Source organism: Lepidochelys kempii, chromosome 7 (genome assembly GCF_965140285.1).
Source record: "Lepidochelys kempii isolate rLepKem1 chromosome 7, rLepKem1.hap1, whole genome shotgun sequence".
NCBI lineage: Eukaryota > Metazoa > Chordata > Testudines > Cheloniidae > Lepidochelys > Lepidochelys kempii.
This window is the reverse complement of record NC_136386.1, coordinates 75,287,901-75,303,511: the sequence shown is the minus strand read 5'-3', so window position 1 is coordinate 75,303,511 and position 15,611 is coordinate 75,287,901. Positions and strand designations below refer to the sequence as shown.

Genomic DNA, 15,611 nt, shown 5'->3' with positions numbered 1-15,611 from the left:
GGGACATTGCTATTTAAAAGCAGTTAGTGTGCCTGCCTGGTCACGTCCATGATTTTTATTACACATACTTTGCATTCATGGTATATAGGGTACTGATTATATAGCATATTATATTATGAATGTAGGCCCCCATTGGTGCAGTAGACCATAATTGCTTAGAGAGAACCATTACTATCTGAATTATATCGATAATCCATAGAATAAAGCCTTCCACATATTCACTGATGCAGTAGATCATGATAGCTCCATAAGGACTCACTATGATCTCCTGTATGTTATCTACTTATTCCATTAATCTTTATCTTTTAAAACTATCGTTAAGTAGTAAAACAAAACCCCTAGATAAACTAATTCATAGGAAGTTATGCTTAATATTAAGGACTTGATGTCAATGCACAAAATAGAAATCTATTGGAAGCAAGGCTTGTGCAGTCTTCAAATTGCTGCCACATGCCTAGATATTGCAGCAGATGTGATATATAAGGTAAGATCACTGGCTTTTACGAATCTTGGAGCATCTAGGCACAACAAAGGAAAGTTATATTTTTAGTCTTGTATATGTTTGAAGACTTTTATATTTGATGTCAGCTACCACAATTAAAAACTGTGATGGGGTAATGGCAATAACTTTAATGTAGTTTGATCTCCAGTTATTGAAGATATATGGGCTGCTCCCTGTCCTGGCATAATTTCAGGATAGTTCATAAGAATTTCAAAAAACTGTCATGTGAGGTCACCACTGGAGGTATGAAATCTCCTTACCTACTGTTTATTTTACAACAATAATGAAAAAACCCTAATATTTTACATGCCTTAGGGAAGTGGGCAAGTAGAATTTTGCAAGGCTGGTTTATAATGAACTTTGTGCTTGGGAGTCAGGGAAAGGTAACTTTCTTTTGAAAGTAGCAATAGGGTATTCAGTCCCTGAGAACAAATATAAAAATTAATTTTACAGTTTGTTTACCTTTTTAAAAAAGTGTTCAACATTTGACTTTCGAAAGTTCAAACTTGCTAGAAATACTTTGATTAAATATATTGGTCTCTAACCATTGCATGCATTGATTCAAGACACTGTGGGTTTACTGTCTCTAATATTAAACAGATACAGAATTTTTAAAGCCTGTTCTTTAAGTCATTTTAAAAATCTGCTGATGACAAATTGTTTGACTTGTATTTATGAGGACAGTTGTAAGTACTTCCTAAGAAACAGAAAAATTAAATTTGCTAATGATACAATCTGTGCACGATTATCACTCCTGGGTCTCAGCTCCTTGGCATAAGACTGATGGAAGGAACTCTTCTAGCTCTCAAGTATTTTTTTCTATCCTGAAGCAGTAGATGGGGAAGAATGGAAGCTACTTCCCCAACTTGCAGTCATATGCCACCCTCTGCCAAGAATAAATTCACCCTTCTAAACTTTTCCGTCAGTTCATTGTTGATTCTTGTTGGCAAATCAAGTCTTGACAGGAACAAGCACAACATTGACTATTGCTCCAATTATCCTCTAGATCCTAGCTGAGGTATCCTATCCTTTATCTGTTCCAACTTTGCCTTCTAGTCAGGCCTGGTTCAGATTTCTACATCTCCTGAAGTCTTTGAATTAGTTGGCTCAGCATACCTCTGCAATATCTTGGTGCCTGCTGTTTGATTTGGCATCTGGACCTTTTTGGGGTGGGGGGGTGGGGCGGCACTTTGGTATGATTTAAGGTAGCCTTAAAGCTGAGTGTATTGGTACTTGCTCTGCTGCTTTGGTGCTGAACTTCTGTTTTTTTGCTCAGCATATGTCTTAATTCAGTGCTAACCTTTATGCTCAACATTAGTTTCTCTGATTGTCTGGTATTTCCCTTTTTGCATCACTTCCTTATACTTTTATTAGTTATGGTGTCCAAAGAAGATTGATGACTACTCAGCAGCTTCAAATCTTTTGTGAATCAGAACAATGTTCAGAACAGAATTGTGTATGTTGCGTGTCTGCCTCTGACTCAATTGCAATGTGCAGGAGTGCCCAATACATGTGCAGATGTCATCCCCAGCACTTCAGAAATGTGGCGAGTTCTTCAAGCCCTCCTTAAGCAACTCATGGAGCCCACTGTAACTTAGTCCAAGGCCAGCCTGGCGTGCTTTGAAGGATAAACTCTCAAAGCTAATGGCCACCCAGCACCATGATGCAGTGCCCGTGCTACTTATATCAGTGCAGGCTCTGCCTCCTTGCTAAGCTAAGAAGGGAGGCTTCCCTGTGAAGCATCCTGCATCTCCACCAAGCAGGTGCTCTTGGATGTTTGGCACTGGTTATTATATGAGGTGGGGATTCTGTGCAGCTCACTGAGTTAGGAGACACATAGGGGGTCAGCTTCTCCCTGACATTCTTGAAGGCCCTGATTCCAGGCACCCTCATACTGGTACATCTGTATTTCCCCTCCTGCATTCATTTGCTTGAAACAGAGATGGGGATATGGATATTGCTATATCCTTGGAAATTAGAATCAATAACTCCTGGTGCTTTGTGAGATTACCACACAATAGAAGTTCCTAAGTATTTTTCTTGCCCTGTATTAGCAGGCGTATGTTCTCTTGGAGCACTCAAGTACTTTTTTTGCTCTGAGGCTGAGGCTCATTACTGAGACTTGGCATTCCTGTGCAGAAAGTTCTGCCCTGGACACCTTTACTGACACCTCTTGCGCCAGGGGCTCCGACGCAGCCAGTATCCATGCTGCATAAAACTTCCTTAAGAAGCTCTGGTCCTCATCCCTATCTCATCAGCTATTCCAGCCCCTTGAGTTTGGAAAGGCTAAGCAACAAGGTGGTGACTATAATTTGAATGAGCATGAGCTCCAGGACTCTGCAGATGCCAAGTGCATGTTCATGCAGTAGTGACTCTGCAAGAGAGGACCCTAACTTTCCCTAGCTTTGTCAAAAACAGCTGACTTTCAGTTAATATTGGTCCAGAAGTGTACAAGGGGCATGATTGAGAATTACATGGCCCAAGAATTGCCATTCAGGAGTGTTGCCTTGCCCTTACACCCTGTTTTAGAGTATGTGGCAAATCCCTTACAGCTTACCCTGTCTCGTAAATAGTCAAGACCAAGGTCTCATGTGAAAAGTAGGGGATGAAGCTGGCAGCATCTTTGGGGAGGATTCTCACTGGCCCACTCCCTTCACCTCAGAGTGTATAAGTTACTTTGTTTCATACCTTTCGCTTTTTTCTGAGGCTTATCTTTTATCTTACTATGATTATGTTGAATTGCCTTTTCTTTCTGGATGTTTCTGCTCCCATGCACTCAATGTACGTATCTGGGGTGTTTGGAGAGCAGCATTTTACTCAGTAGGGAGAGGCACATGACAGCCCGTAGGGCACTTGGTTTACACTCTATCTGCTATGACTGCCTTGAAACTGTGAGCTACAGTAGCTTAAGTTCCACCAGTCTCACACAAAGGCTCTGTGATCCAGGAAAATCCATAAAACACCTTTAGAGAAGCTAAGGTAAGTGATGTTTCCATTTTTCTTTTTCAGTGTGGCCTGGTTGTTTTAAGAAGTTTATAATGAGGTAATCCTGCTTGGGCTAAACCCTGGGACACGGATTCTCAGCCTGTATGTGACTGTTTTCCATATTTAATGGGGCACTGCCAGACTAAGTTATTATTTTGCAAAATCTGCTGTAGTCCGAATAGAAATGTTCAGCAGCAGCTTTTCTGATCTTTTCTGCTCCCAGTTTTATGCTGCCTGAGGCATTGTCTTCTCAGCAGATGTTTTTGTTGTTTTTTTTCCCCACCCTCCAGTGAATCATTATGTAGACAGTATGGCTAAGTAGTTGTCTGCTGAAACATCTTAGTTGTAAATGCTATTGTTAAAAAGCAAAATTCCCCTCCCATTAGATATGGAAATACTTACTTCACAACTTCTGCTTTGACAATGTCCCCTTAAAATATAATCTTTTCTATTTTCCATCTTTATTTAAAATTGGACAATTGGTGCATACAATATAATGAATAAACCCATTAAACCTACATTAGAAAACAGCAAGATATATTTACTTACAGTAAAATAAATGTTGTGACATTTGGAGTTAGTAGACTGTCCCGTCTCGTGAGATTAAGCACATTTTACGCAAAAATAACACCACCCCGCAGGCTCTTTCCCAGAGCAAGGTTAATACCCTGTTTGGCACACTAAGAAGATTCTTTAAATAACCACTTCCAGCAGTTGACCAAAAATGCGTAGGTAAATAACTCAAAGCAGGAAATCTTTATAGTAGAGGTCCAGATCTAAAATAGACTAGCTGTAACTCCAACTCTTATGCCTTAGTCAAATCATTTAACCTTTCTGCCTTAGTTTTTACATTTGTAAAATGGGGATTAATAATAATTACGTGCCCTACAAAATTACTGAGAAATTTTTATAAAGTATTACATAAGTGCTAAAAATCACCCTACTGTAGAAAAATTCCTACAACGGCTCAGTTCACTTTTAAATCTGTTAACCACACACAAACCAAATACAAACAGCCGAGTTTAATTTCTCCTGGAGAAATCTGGGCCCCAAAATTTTCCCCAGTCTATTTATATTAAATGAGTTAGTTAAATTTGGAAGTAACTTGAAAGAAACATCTCTCCTTCCTTCACCAAAATCAAAGATCCTCACAAGGCCAGCCCTGTCAACAGTGTTAAGATTATAGTAACCATGGACGAGAGTCTGAAAATTTGTTTCATGGGCCTAGCTACCTGAAGCAGCTAGGGTGAGCTCTGAACTGTGTATTTAGATGGTCTTTTTCCTACTGATTGTAGAAAATGTTCCAATATTGTGCATGCAGCTGTTGGACACCATGTGTCTTAACATTTTTTTTAAAAATTCAGTCACGGATTGTACCTTGTTTATGGGAATATTTTTCTCATTCCGACATCAGTGGATACGGTCCAAATTGTGCTGATAACATTGCTGGACCTCCAGCAAGCAGAATTTGCCATCATATAACCGTCTACTCCTTGGCCAAAGCCTGCGTGGGCCTTAACAACCACTGATGGAGGGCTCCATAAATGTTTACATATGTGTGTCTAGCTATGGCCGTGTAAGTTAAAAAGTGTTTCTGACAGGACCGGCTCTTAGATACTTTTATCTCATCGGTTTCTGAATACTCAGGCAGCACCTCTTGAAAAATAATCTTCTACAGTCTGTCGTCGGACCCTAAAGGTGCTGTTGTTGGCAAATTCTAAATATTGACCAAACACACGTGGTGATATCACAATACTTTTCAACCTGCAGCTTTTTGACATTCTTGTGATGAAATTTGAATAGCAATAAGTGAAACTAATGAGACAGGCTAATTATGAAGATGATTGTCAAAACGTTTCTTGACCTTTTGATCATCACTGGACTAAATAAAAAGAGTATTTTTGTAGAAATATCTTGGAAGGGAAGCCTAGTTCTGCAACAGTTAAAAAATTGGAAAGATTTTGAGGGGGAAAAATAATCTGTGCCTTGAGAAATTCTGGAAATCACTTTTCTTCTTTCCGGCATACAAATTTTATCTCCAGTTTCATCATCTTATATCCATTATCTGTTAGTAAAAGCTGCCAGTTAATAGTGGTGAGTCTTCTCAAAGTCTTAACACTAATGTCTCCGTACTACACAATCTGTGAAAGTAAAAGTTTTAAGTTTTAATTTTAGACATGGTTGATGGAAAATTACTTTAGATTGTGGATTGAGGTAGGAAGCCTGGATTATTTCGTGACTTGAGAGAAAGAAATGCCAGTTTGGATGGATTTCTTTTAAAGGTAAGGTTATGGAGAAAATGCTGGGCTGCATAAAAAAGATATGTTTGTTGTCCTAGGAGATTGTCACCAGCATATCATGTAGGTCTACAAAGAACTTGTTTTGAAATGCAGCTGTAAGTGTCATTGATGTATACCAGATAAATAACCATCTAGGGATGTTGCAGGACAAATCTTGCATTTTCAGAGAGCATTTAAAGATAGCTTTATATATTATTTTGTGACATTACGATCCAGTAATGGAGGGTTCCGGCTACCCACAGCAAGGCATAAAGATGCTGGCAGACTTAACTCGTGCCCTTTTGCATTCAGTAACTGTTCATACCCAGATCTGAAGGATGCGGACTAAAGCCCACAGTTAAGCTTGCCAGAAAACCTTCTCTCCATTAGTACATTTTTTGCAAGCTACAGCTCATATGTCTTTACAATAAAATAAAATGGTTAAACGCGTATTTTGACTTACATCGAGGTGCTTTGAAAGAGAACTTTGTCTATAAATGTTACGTGAAAAAACTATTCTTTCCTTGTCTTGTCTGAGTTGGGGCTATTTTCAGCATAACAAATTAACACCTAAAACCATATTACGCAAAAGGTATGCCAATATATATAATTTAAATATAGATTTTGTAAACCACGGGATCACTGGTACGCTGTCATACAGGGGGAAAGTAAGGGATCTGCCTAGTCTAATGAGGGAATCATAACTTGTCTAGGTTTGCTAATGGTTTTAGTAATTTGTGGTGTTAAGATTAGGAAAAGAGAATAATTGTAAATGGCAATAGTATTGTATTTATTAGAAAAAGGACCAATCTGGCTTTTTTGGTGTCTTATTTTCCCCTGTTCTCTTTTTTTTATTATACCTTTTCCCCCTCTCTTTCTGCACAGGGTGGGTATTCTGCTCCCTCCTTCTCTCCCTGGCAGGGCTCATTCCAGGGCATCCCTCGGACTGTTCCACCGCACCGCAGACAGAGTGAGTCTGTACCTCTCACTCATTTCCCACACTTTGTTCCGGTAGAAACTTTCCTTTTGCACGCACTGTTGATCATGTAGTGTCCTTCTTTCCCAGCAGAAATTTACAGGCATATACAACAGTCTGTGGCCTAACCTAAGTGCTTCCTGCAGTCACTAGCAGCTACAAGTTAAAGCTTTTCAAAGCTGATTTACTATATTTGTTCTTAAGACCTGAATAAGCCCTTCTTTCCAATCTTGTCTAACATATATCTTGCTGTCCTGTTTGTGTGTGGTCTTTCACTCATAAACTCTGCATGTGTCCATGCTCATATGTATACATATATGCAATGTGTACCTTATTAAAATCTTTGTGAGAAAAATAGTGTCATTCTCACTGCAATCCAAGAGAGAGGGCTTTTTATAATTTTTTAGGATGGCTTTTTTTAAACTAATATTTCTTTCTCTAAAATGTTTGTTGTGAAAAGACATCTAATGGGCTGTGAATGGCTGTTCCAAAGCATGCATGATTTACTAATGTTGCTTTTGTGCTAGCTACTGCTTGAGCTAAAGTACGAGCTGAAATTGTTCCATTGCCTTGAATCTGGAATACAAAAACAAAACTGCTGATTTTCAACCATGTGCTTACATAGTTAATAGAAAAATGGTAAGTCTTATTTTGAGCTTCAGTATTTTGAATGATCTTCTGGATATGGCAAAAGAAATATGACTAGTTACTAAAGATTACACTTTATTCATACAAAATTTACTGTAATTTGCAAACTACAGTGAGTTTGCTGATGCTCTGCTATACTCGAGTGTGTTTGGAGCTGAAATACAGTTAAAAAAATAGTTATTAAAGCAAACTAATGTTTAAAATTCTGTGAAACTTAAAAGTAAACTACACCCTGGAAAACTATTAAATCTAAATTAAACATCTACTGAAATAATTGTAAAAAAAAAAAAAAGTTCACAAGGAAAATCTTATGTCATTTAATATATTTCAAAGAAATGTAAAATACTATTGACATTTTTGTGAAAATACTCACTTAAACAATTCAGCATGAATAAAGGTTAAGTTCTTCATAACAGATCGTCTCCAGGTGCTAGTCAGACTTGTTTTCTCATATTTTTCTTGTGTAATTTAGTGTTCACAAAAGGTGTCAAGTTTATTAATGGCAGTAGACTGAAGTGTTCTATCCACAGGTATAGCACAAGCAGTAGCAGTGCACGATTCTTGTACGATTCTTACAAGGCTCACTTGTAAGAGTGAAGGGACAGATCAAACTCCATGTATTCAGTGCACAGTGCTTCTGAGCATACCAACGGGGAAGTCAAGTTGTGTGAATGGTGACTTCTAAACTGCCAAACACTCATGCATTAGGAACTGGACTTAAGACTATCAGATACTCACACTGATCATTTAACTAGTGATAAAAAGCTCTGTATTCCATTACCTGTTCTCTGTGTAATTCAGCCCCATATCTTTTCTCCTTTAACATTAGCACAGGTTTTTTTTTAAAAAAAGAAATCAGTAATGCTATATAAAGCTGCCCTAAAAGAATCAATTTTGTATGTGCTTTGATCTTAGGCTACATGCTCTGTCATTACATGTGAATCCATTGCTGCTTGCTTTCTGCAAAGACAACAGATGAAAGTCAGTAATAGACTAATTATGATGAAGTGGAATAGGCATATTATTCAGAAGAATACATCTGTTTTCTATAATTGTCTGGGTGCTCCCGGCTTTGTTGCTGCAAGTCTTACTGTTAGGCTTGACCAGGAAGGTATATACCGGAACTAGAAGTGTGGAGATACTAAATAATCATGTTTCTGTGTATATCTTAAAGCATACAGTTTTTGCCAGCACACTTGCCAAACCAGTGCTCTCTGGCGTAATTTTAGAAAGCATTCCCTCCAGAAGACAACATTACTAGGAATAACATTTGTAACCCTATCTAATCAGTATTTGTACAACAGTAATGTCATTTCCAGAAAATAGAATCTGCCAGAGTGTAATTCCAAAAGTAGTATAAGTAGATAGAGAGCACCTAGATTGCAGTTCATATCACTGTTTTATTGCAGAAATTGTGGGGGAACATGATGTACACTTGGCTTAAGTCAGCTATATTTCTGTTTGGAGATAATTGGTTCCCATAGTTCTCTTCAAACAATTTCTTTTAGTAACTATTTATTCTGGAGGCTAACTTAGAAGTATCCTCTGAAATCTACTGCCAGTTGTGGATGTTGCAAAATTTTACCAACCATCAGAACTTCACTATATACCCTTTGATAATGACAGTCTGTTTGCAGACACATACAGTTCAGACTATCAAAATATATAAAGCTATGAAATAGTCTGTTATTTACACAGTTCCAGTGTGTTGCTACTTTACAGAACAAATAAGATTCTGCTACAAAAATCTTACAATCCAATTATGTTTACAATCCAACCAGATGGTTAGCATTAGTAATCAAGCTAACAGACATTAGTGCTTAACTTGCCCAATGTACCCATCCTTAATACTGCACAATGTTAGTGAACATATTGTTGGGTGTATGTTTTGAGTTTTACTGAAAGTTAACACTAAAGTGAAAGTAAATATTTCGGAATCATTAACTCTGAATATCATTTTCACATCCCGTGATAGTATTTAGCATTTTAGACTGTGTAATCATTTGTCCAATAAAAGATTTGATTATATGCCATTTCCAGGAACAAAATTGGATCTCTTATTATATTCCTATAACTCCCAATACTGTGTGTCATGAGTACTCAAATCTTACATGTTCCCTACAGTATTTTTCTCTTGATAATGATATACAATCAGTTGCTACTACTGTGAGGTGGTTTATGTGAACTCACCCTCATCCAGTTTAAAAATGTTGTATCAAAATTTGGGGATTCCAGAGAAGCATACTATTAATGGCAGAAATACTGGAGATTTAGATTTTAGGATTAAAACAGAGTAATAATTAACAGAGCATTTTGAAACCCAAGCATATTGTAGTAATTTCGGTAGGCAACTGGTTTAAGTAATCATTGTAACAGGAGCACACTTAACTGAAAAAACAGAGTTTTTTTGTGAGGGGGTTAGTTACACAGATAACACTGTACTGACACAGGGCACAAGTTCTCAGGACATCTTTAGTGACTAGACACTTGTCAGAGTTTTTTCTAGACTCTATGAATTGTAGGTGAAAGAAAGCTAAGCAATGCTGGCTTTATACCATTAACAAGAATAAGCTGTCATGTGCATTTTGATTATAAATTATTTCAGTAGTGTTTTGCCATGATAAGGTTGATTTTTTTTCATACTTTTTAAAAGCAAACACACACCTTAGCTCACGAGGTGTTCCACAAGAAACAGTAAATTTCTTTGCCACGTTAAAAGTATTAATCTACATTGGCCATTTAGGATGCTTTGCAGTTCTGAAAGCTACACCGGCTGATACTCTTAGCAAAATAAGACCGCTTCAGAAAACTGGTAAACCGAGGATGCTATCTGCTTGGTGTGGTGAGGGAATGGTTTAAATATTGTAAATATTCTGTGACACAGTTAAACTACAGTGCATTTGGGTGTGTGCTCTTTATACCTTGATTTCAGTATTGTGAAGTTAACTTTTTAAAACATTAATTTTAAGGGAAAATGTGGTTGTGTAGGTATTTGTAAAGAAAAGTATCAAACTTGAAGAGCAAGAGACCTGGAAGCATTTAAAATGTGATTATACTTGTTCATAACATATTTACAAACAAAGATTTAATCAAACCCTTTATATGTGCATGCACATATCTGGCCAGATACACAAAATACATGCCGTGACGTGGTAAAGTTTTATTGCTATGCATTGGGGTAGTGGTATTGCTTACAGGTGAAGAAACAATGGAATTTACAGAAACCATCCCAAACAAGTTCCAAGCAACCTGTGTTACACCATACTATTAAGTATTCTGCATATGCTACACATCTGACAGATTTCTAATATTTTTCTGTAAGGCTTAAAGAAATTGGGTTAGTATTTTATATGTCTGTAAAGTGAGGCTCCCTTATAGCTTTGAGTACTATGGTACACAATATAGCTAATTAAAAAAACAAACTCTACAAATTTTCCAGGCATAAAAAATGTCCTGGTTTTAAGATCTGATATTGTGGTTCTTTCCATGGGTAGAAGCAGGAGTTGTCACACTGGGAAGCTGGAAATGACCACTTTCTGATGGTGTAAAATTATTTCTTCACATGAAAGGTTGCAGAATATTGGATATTTGCCCTCCCAAGAGAATATATTTCCCATCTGGCCCAGGATAACAGGAAGGAAGGAAATTCCGCATTTGGGCAGAAACATTTTTGTGGCAATTTGATTTTAGATAACCAAAATAAAATAGGGATTGGTTAAATCTGCTCAAATGAGTTGAATGTTACAAGGGAGGCCCAGGGAAGATAGATTAATAGGCAGTGAAAGTAACAGTCAAAATTATATGATAGAGTTTATTGTATGGGTCTGCAATTTATCTCATGATGTACTTCATCCCTGTGTTTGTGATGTGCGTGTGTATGGATAAATTTGAGCATGCACATTCATTATAACAAATTACATCAAATACTGTCAGTACTTTATCACCCTAAGAGGTTAAATGTATTAAAGCCCTAAAGTTCAAGGAGTAAGGACTTTTTTTGGTAAATGACTTACTATAGGTATTACATATAGAGCAGTCTCTTAAACCACACTACTATCTTTGTTGGAAGCTGGGGACATGCATATGAAGGGGAAAGAAGTTACAATTCAGTCATGGCAAGTGCTCATTGTTGCGTCTTGGTCCTCTGACATCTTGTCCTTGTCTTTTTTCTTGTCTCTGCTTTCCCATTATGCCATTGGCAAGGAGTTGAGAAGTTAGTCCATTACTTCTGTGATAAAGCGTGGTACAGTACAACTTCAGATTTCTTCCCATCTCCTCCTCACACATATCTTCTGTTCTCGCTCCCAGCATGATGCATGCCTATCAAAGCCATGCATGCAGTCAAATTATTTATTGCACCATTTTCCCTACTTCAAAATAGTAATGAGAAAAATGCTGCCTTATTTGTTCCATAAAAACATTCTATCTAGAATTGAGATCAGAGATACAGCTATGTCTTTTAAATATAATAATCTTATTAGCACAACGAACCTAAAAATAATGGTGCTTTATTTATGTCTTTTTCATGTCCACATTGTCTTAAATATTTTGTATTCATAAATGACACTAAGCTTATTTGCAAATTGTCTCAGTTCTGGAATATCATTGTGACTCAGTTAACACAAATGTTTTAGTGGAGATCCTTTTCATTAAATGCATTTAATATTTCTTTCTGGCTGTGACACCACCCATATTTCTTCTGGAAGAGTTAAGAGTAATTGTGCTTTATAGGTTTTTGCTACTATGGCAGGGATTGCATTTAATCATTTGTAATTGGAGCACCTAACAATGCACAGATGGGTGCAAAATTCTACACACTCTTGCCATTACAGAAATAAGTCTTTTACTTTTGTTGTTATAAGTGGTATGAATGTATGCACATTCTTGTACTTGAAGTTTTGCGAACTGACTTTCTTCAGTTACATGGTAATTTTACTACATTCATAAGAGCCTAACATAAAGTAGTAATTAAATATCTATGCACTTGGCCACTTTGTACATCATAGAATCATAGAATATCAGGGTTGGAAGGGACCTTAGGAGGACATCTAGTCCAACCCCTTGCTCAAAGCAGGACCAATCCCCAGTTTTTTCCCCAGATCCCTAAATAGCCCCCTCAAGGATTGAACTCTCAACCCTGGGTTTAGCAGGCCAGTGCTCAAATCACTGAGCTATCCCTCCCTCCGTCAAACAAATATAAAGCCTATTAGTATAATCCTCTTCACTTGGTCATGATAAATCACTACCTGAAATAGACTACAGTATTTGCGATCATATAGAGCAATAAAAGCTTCTGAATGCGTTCCATACAGTAAAACACTATTATTGCTAAGGGATAGGACATTGGGAGACTGGAACTAGACTTCTCCTAGCTAATTGCTTAATCACAGTCTATTACTAATTTCATATAAACAGGGGGGAAATGAGTATACTACAAAGGAACAAAATACAAATATAGAAAATATAGGTTGGCGCTGACAAACATGTGACAATACTTAACTCCTTTCCAAAGTAGCTTTCCCCCCCCCTTTTATATATACATTGTTTTCTTACACACTACCTTGAATGTTAACACACTTTGATCTGAGTAGGTGACATCCGGTTACAATTCCATCAGGTACCAGTAAAATAAATGCATAAATAGAACCCATCATCTGTTGTTTATAATGGTTGCTGAATTTTGGATGAAGCCTAAGGTATACTCTTCTTAATTTGGCACAAAAGAAGCAATTTTGGATTGGAACAGTGTAGTTGCTGTGGGAGCCAGATGATTACAAAGTGATATGTAAATATTTTGGCTGCCCCATAACATCGCTTTCAGTTACCCTAACGTTAATTCAAACTGGTCTCTCTCTCCTTTCCTCTGGCCTAACTGGTCATTGCATTACCAGTACCTGTATTAAAAGATTAAATGTGATGCTCACTTTTTAACTAGATAAATCAATCTACTGAGTAAAGTTAAGCATTACTATTTGTAGTGCTGGATATATCTTAACTTTTTAAAGTACACACACACTTGTATTCATATATGTTTGAATGTTCCCTGACTGAAAATTCTCAATGAAGTTGTCATTCTTCTTTGAACGATAATCTCTATTGTATTCCACTGAAGATTAGGTGCATGCATCTGGAGTAGTAGAGGGCTTTGGTCCATGCATATGCCCTTGCATTGCCTCGTGGTTTCGTCCAAAGTGCATGGGCGACCGACTGCATCTTCAGTTTCTTCTCACCACCACAAGGTCCAAGTCAGAGCTGCTGCTTTCCAAACTTTCCTGAAAAACTGTTTTTATAGTTTTATATAGTTCAGATTTTACTGATTCTTTGGTAGTTTGTGTTCATAGTAATTTTTGTAGGATTAAGGACTTTGGGACCACTTTGTCAGTTTCCTGCCAACCCTCTTCCTCCTACCTCCCCACCCCCAAGTGTCTGGGTACTGGATTATGCTGAAGTTGCTGGGATTCAAGGTCTGCGTTTCTTGCCCTCACTTGTTTTTGCTCAGCAACGAGCACCAATACCGTCTGTACTGCTTGCAGGAAGCTCACATCGTGTCCAGGTGCAGTATCTGCCTCTCCTTCCCTGGCCATACCCAGGAAGGCAGGGTCCTATGCACCTCCTGGAGGTTGCCATGAGATGGCAGTTGGGTCCCAGCCAGTGAACTCCCCTCCCCCATACGCTGGCCTGCGCAATCCAGGAGTGCACCTCCTACCACGGAGTTGTAGTCCGAATCTGACGGGACCAGTGTTATGGACCCCACACTGGGGCCTAGCCATGAAACACGGAAACGTGCACATAAGCATGGCCATAAGTCTTCCTCCAGATCCAAGAAAGAGGCTGCACTGTCCACTAGTTCTGGCCACGAAGGAGTGGCACGTTCCAAGGCTCACAAGCGCAAGAAGTAGTTACATTGTTCTCTAGATCTAACAGTCCTGGTCCCTGAATTGTGCATCTCTCCTGCATTGGCTCCACCGGCACAGCATGAATTGTAGGTACTGAGCCAGGCCCCTTTACCTGCCCCAGTTCCTTCTGTGAAGAATCTGATGAGTTCATGAGGACCAGGAGCAGTTTGCCTAGATCGGATGAGGTCTCCACAAGTTCCAGTCGAATCACCCGCTAAGAGGGCCTTCTCTCCTACATCAGATCTGCCGCCCTCTGGTCTTGTTCCTACAGCACACCCTGTTCCATCAGTTCTGTCGGCACCCCCATTTGTACAGGACTCTTGTTCCTCTGAGTCTGAGGTTTCGGACACTACTCATGTAGTTCTTCCATTCTGAAGTCATGCTTATCAGAGAGTCCCGAAAGCACCATGACAGTACGCTCCTTTGCCTCAGCACAGGAGCCATTGGTTCCTGGCTTCATGGGCTTTATTTATGGGCATAGCTGCAGCAACGGCAGGACCAACTAGGTTGGCCATATTGGACCTTGTCGCCTTCAGAACCATATTACCTTCAGAACCATCTTGCTCAACCCGGGAGGAGTCTCCTGTCTCACCACCCCATCCTTCATTAAGTAGATGTTTGGAACTGGGGCTGGACGATATGCTGGTCAGCTCAGCTCAGCTGGTCTTGACTGATCTGGAGAGGTTCCCCTAGTCGTCCCCAGATGTGGCTGTGTCATCAACGTCCTCCTCTTTCCCCGGACAACTGTCAATTTCAGGAACTGCTCAGGAGAATAGCTAATGCTCTTCAGCTCCCACTGGAGGAGGTGCAGGACAATCCACACCAACTACTATATATCTTGCATGCACCGGAACCGCACAGAGAGTAGCCCTACTGATCAACAACACCATTCTCCAAATGGCACACCACGGACACATGCACCCCCACCCCGAAGGGGGTAGAAGAGGGGTCTGAGTTTCTGTTCTCCCACCCTTTGCCTAATTCCTTGGTGATCCAGGTTGCTATGGAGCAGGCCAGGCATGAGCATCCGTGCTTCACTTCCTCAGACAAGGAGGGCAAGAGACTATATCTCATGGTAAAAAGGTCTTTACCTCAGCCAGCTTCCAGTTCTGTGTCTTGAACTACCTAGCACTGATGGCCAAATATGACTTTTTGAACTATGGGCAGATGGCAGATTTTACAGGTAAACTACCGCAGTAGGATCATGCCCATTTCTAGGCTATTTTGGAGGAGGGCAAATTGGTCTCCAGGACTATACTTCAGGCTGCAGCTGATTCTGCGAACCTGTCTTCACATACAATGGTGACTGGAATAGTCATGAAGAG

At 39.0% G+C, this 15,611-nt stretch overlaps 1 protein-coding gene across 7 annotated transcripts in view; it reads left to right on the top strand.

Moving 5' to 3' along the window:
• CCSER2 (coiled-coil serine rich protein 2) overlaps nucleotides 1-15,611 on the top strand; it is a 137,592-nt gene that overhangs the window by 110,095 nt on the left and 11,886 nt on the right. For 2 of the 7 annotated variants that reach the window (XM_073353363.2, XM_078853797.1), the window contains exons 10-11: nucleotides 6,652-6,736; nucleotides 11,594-11,633. The exons of 3 other annotated variants lie outside the window; for them this stretch is intronic. In XM_073353363.2, the coding sequence (XP_073209464.2) occupies nucleotides 6,652-6,736; nucleotides 11,594-11,633 (125 nt within the window). The remainder of the gene's footprint in view (nucleotides 1-6,651; nucleotides 6,737-11,593; nucleotides 11,634-15,611) is intronic. 2 more of the 7 variants (XM_073353364.2, XM_078853798.1) reach the window with 1 other exon arrangement.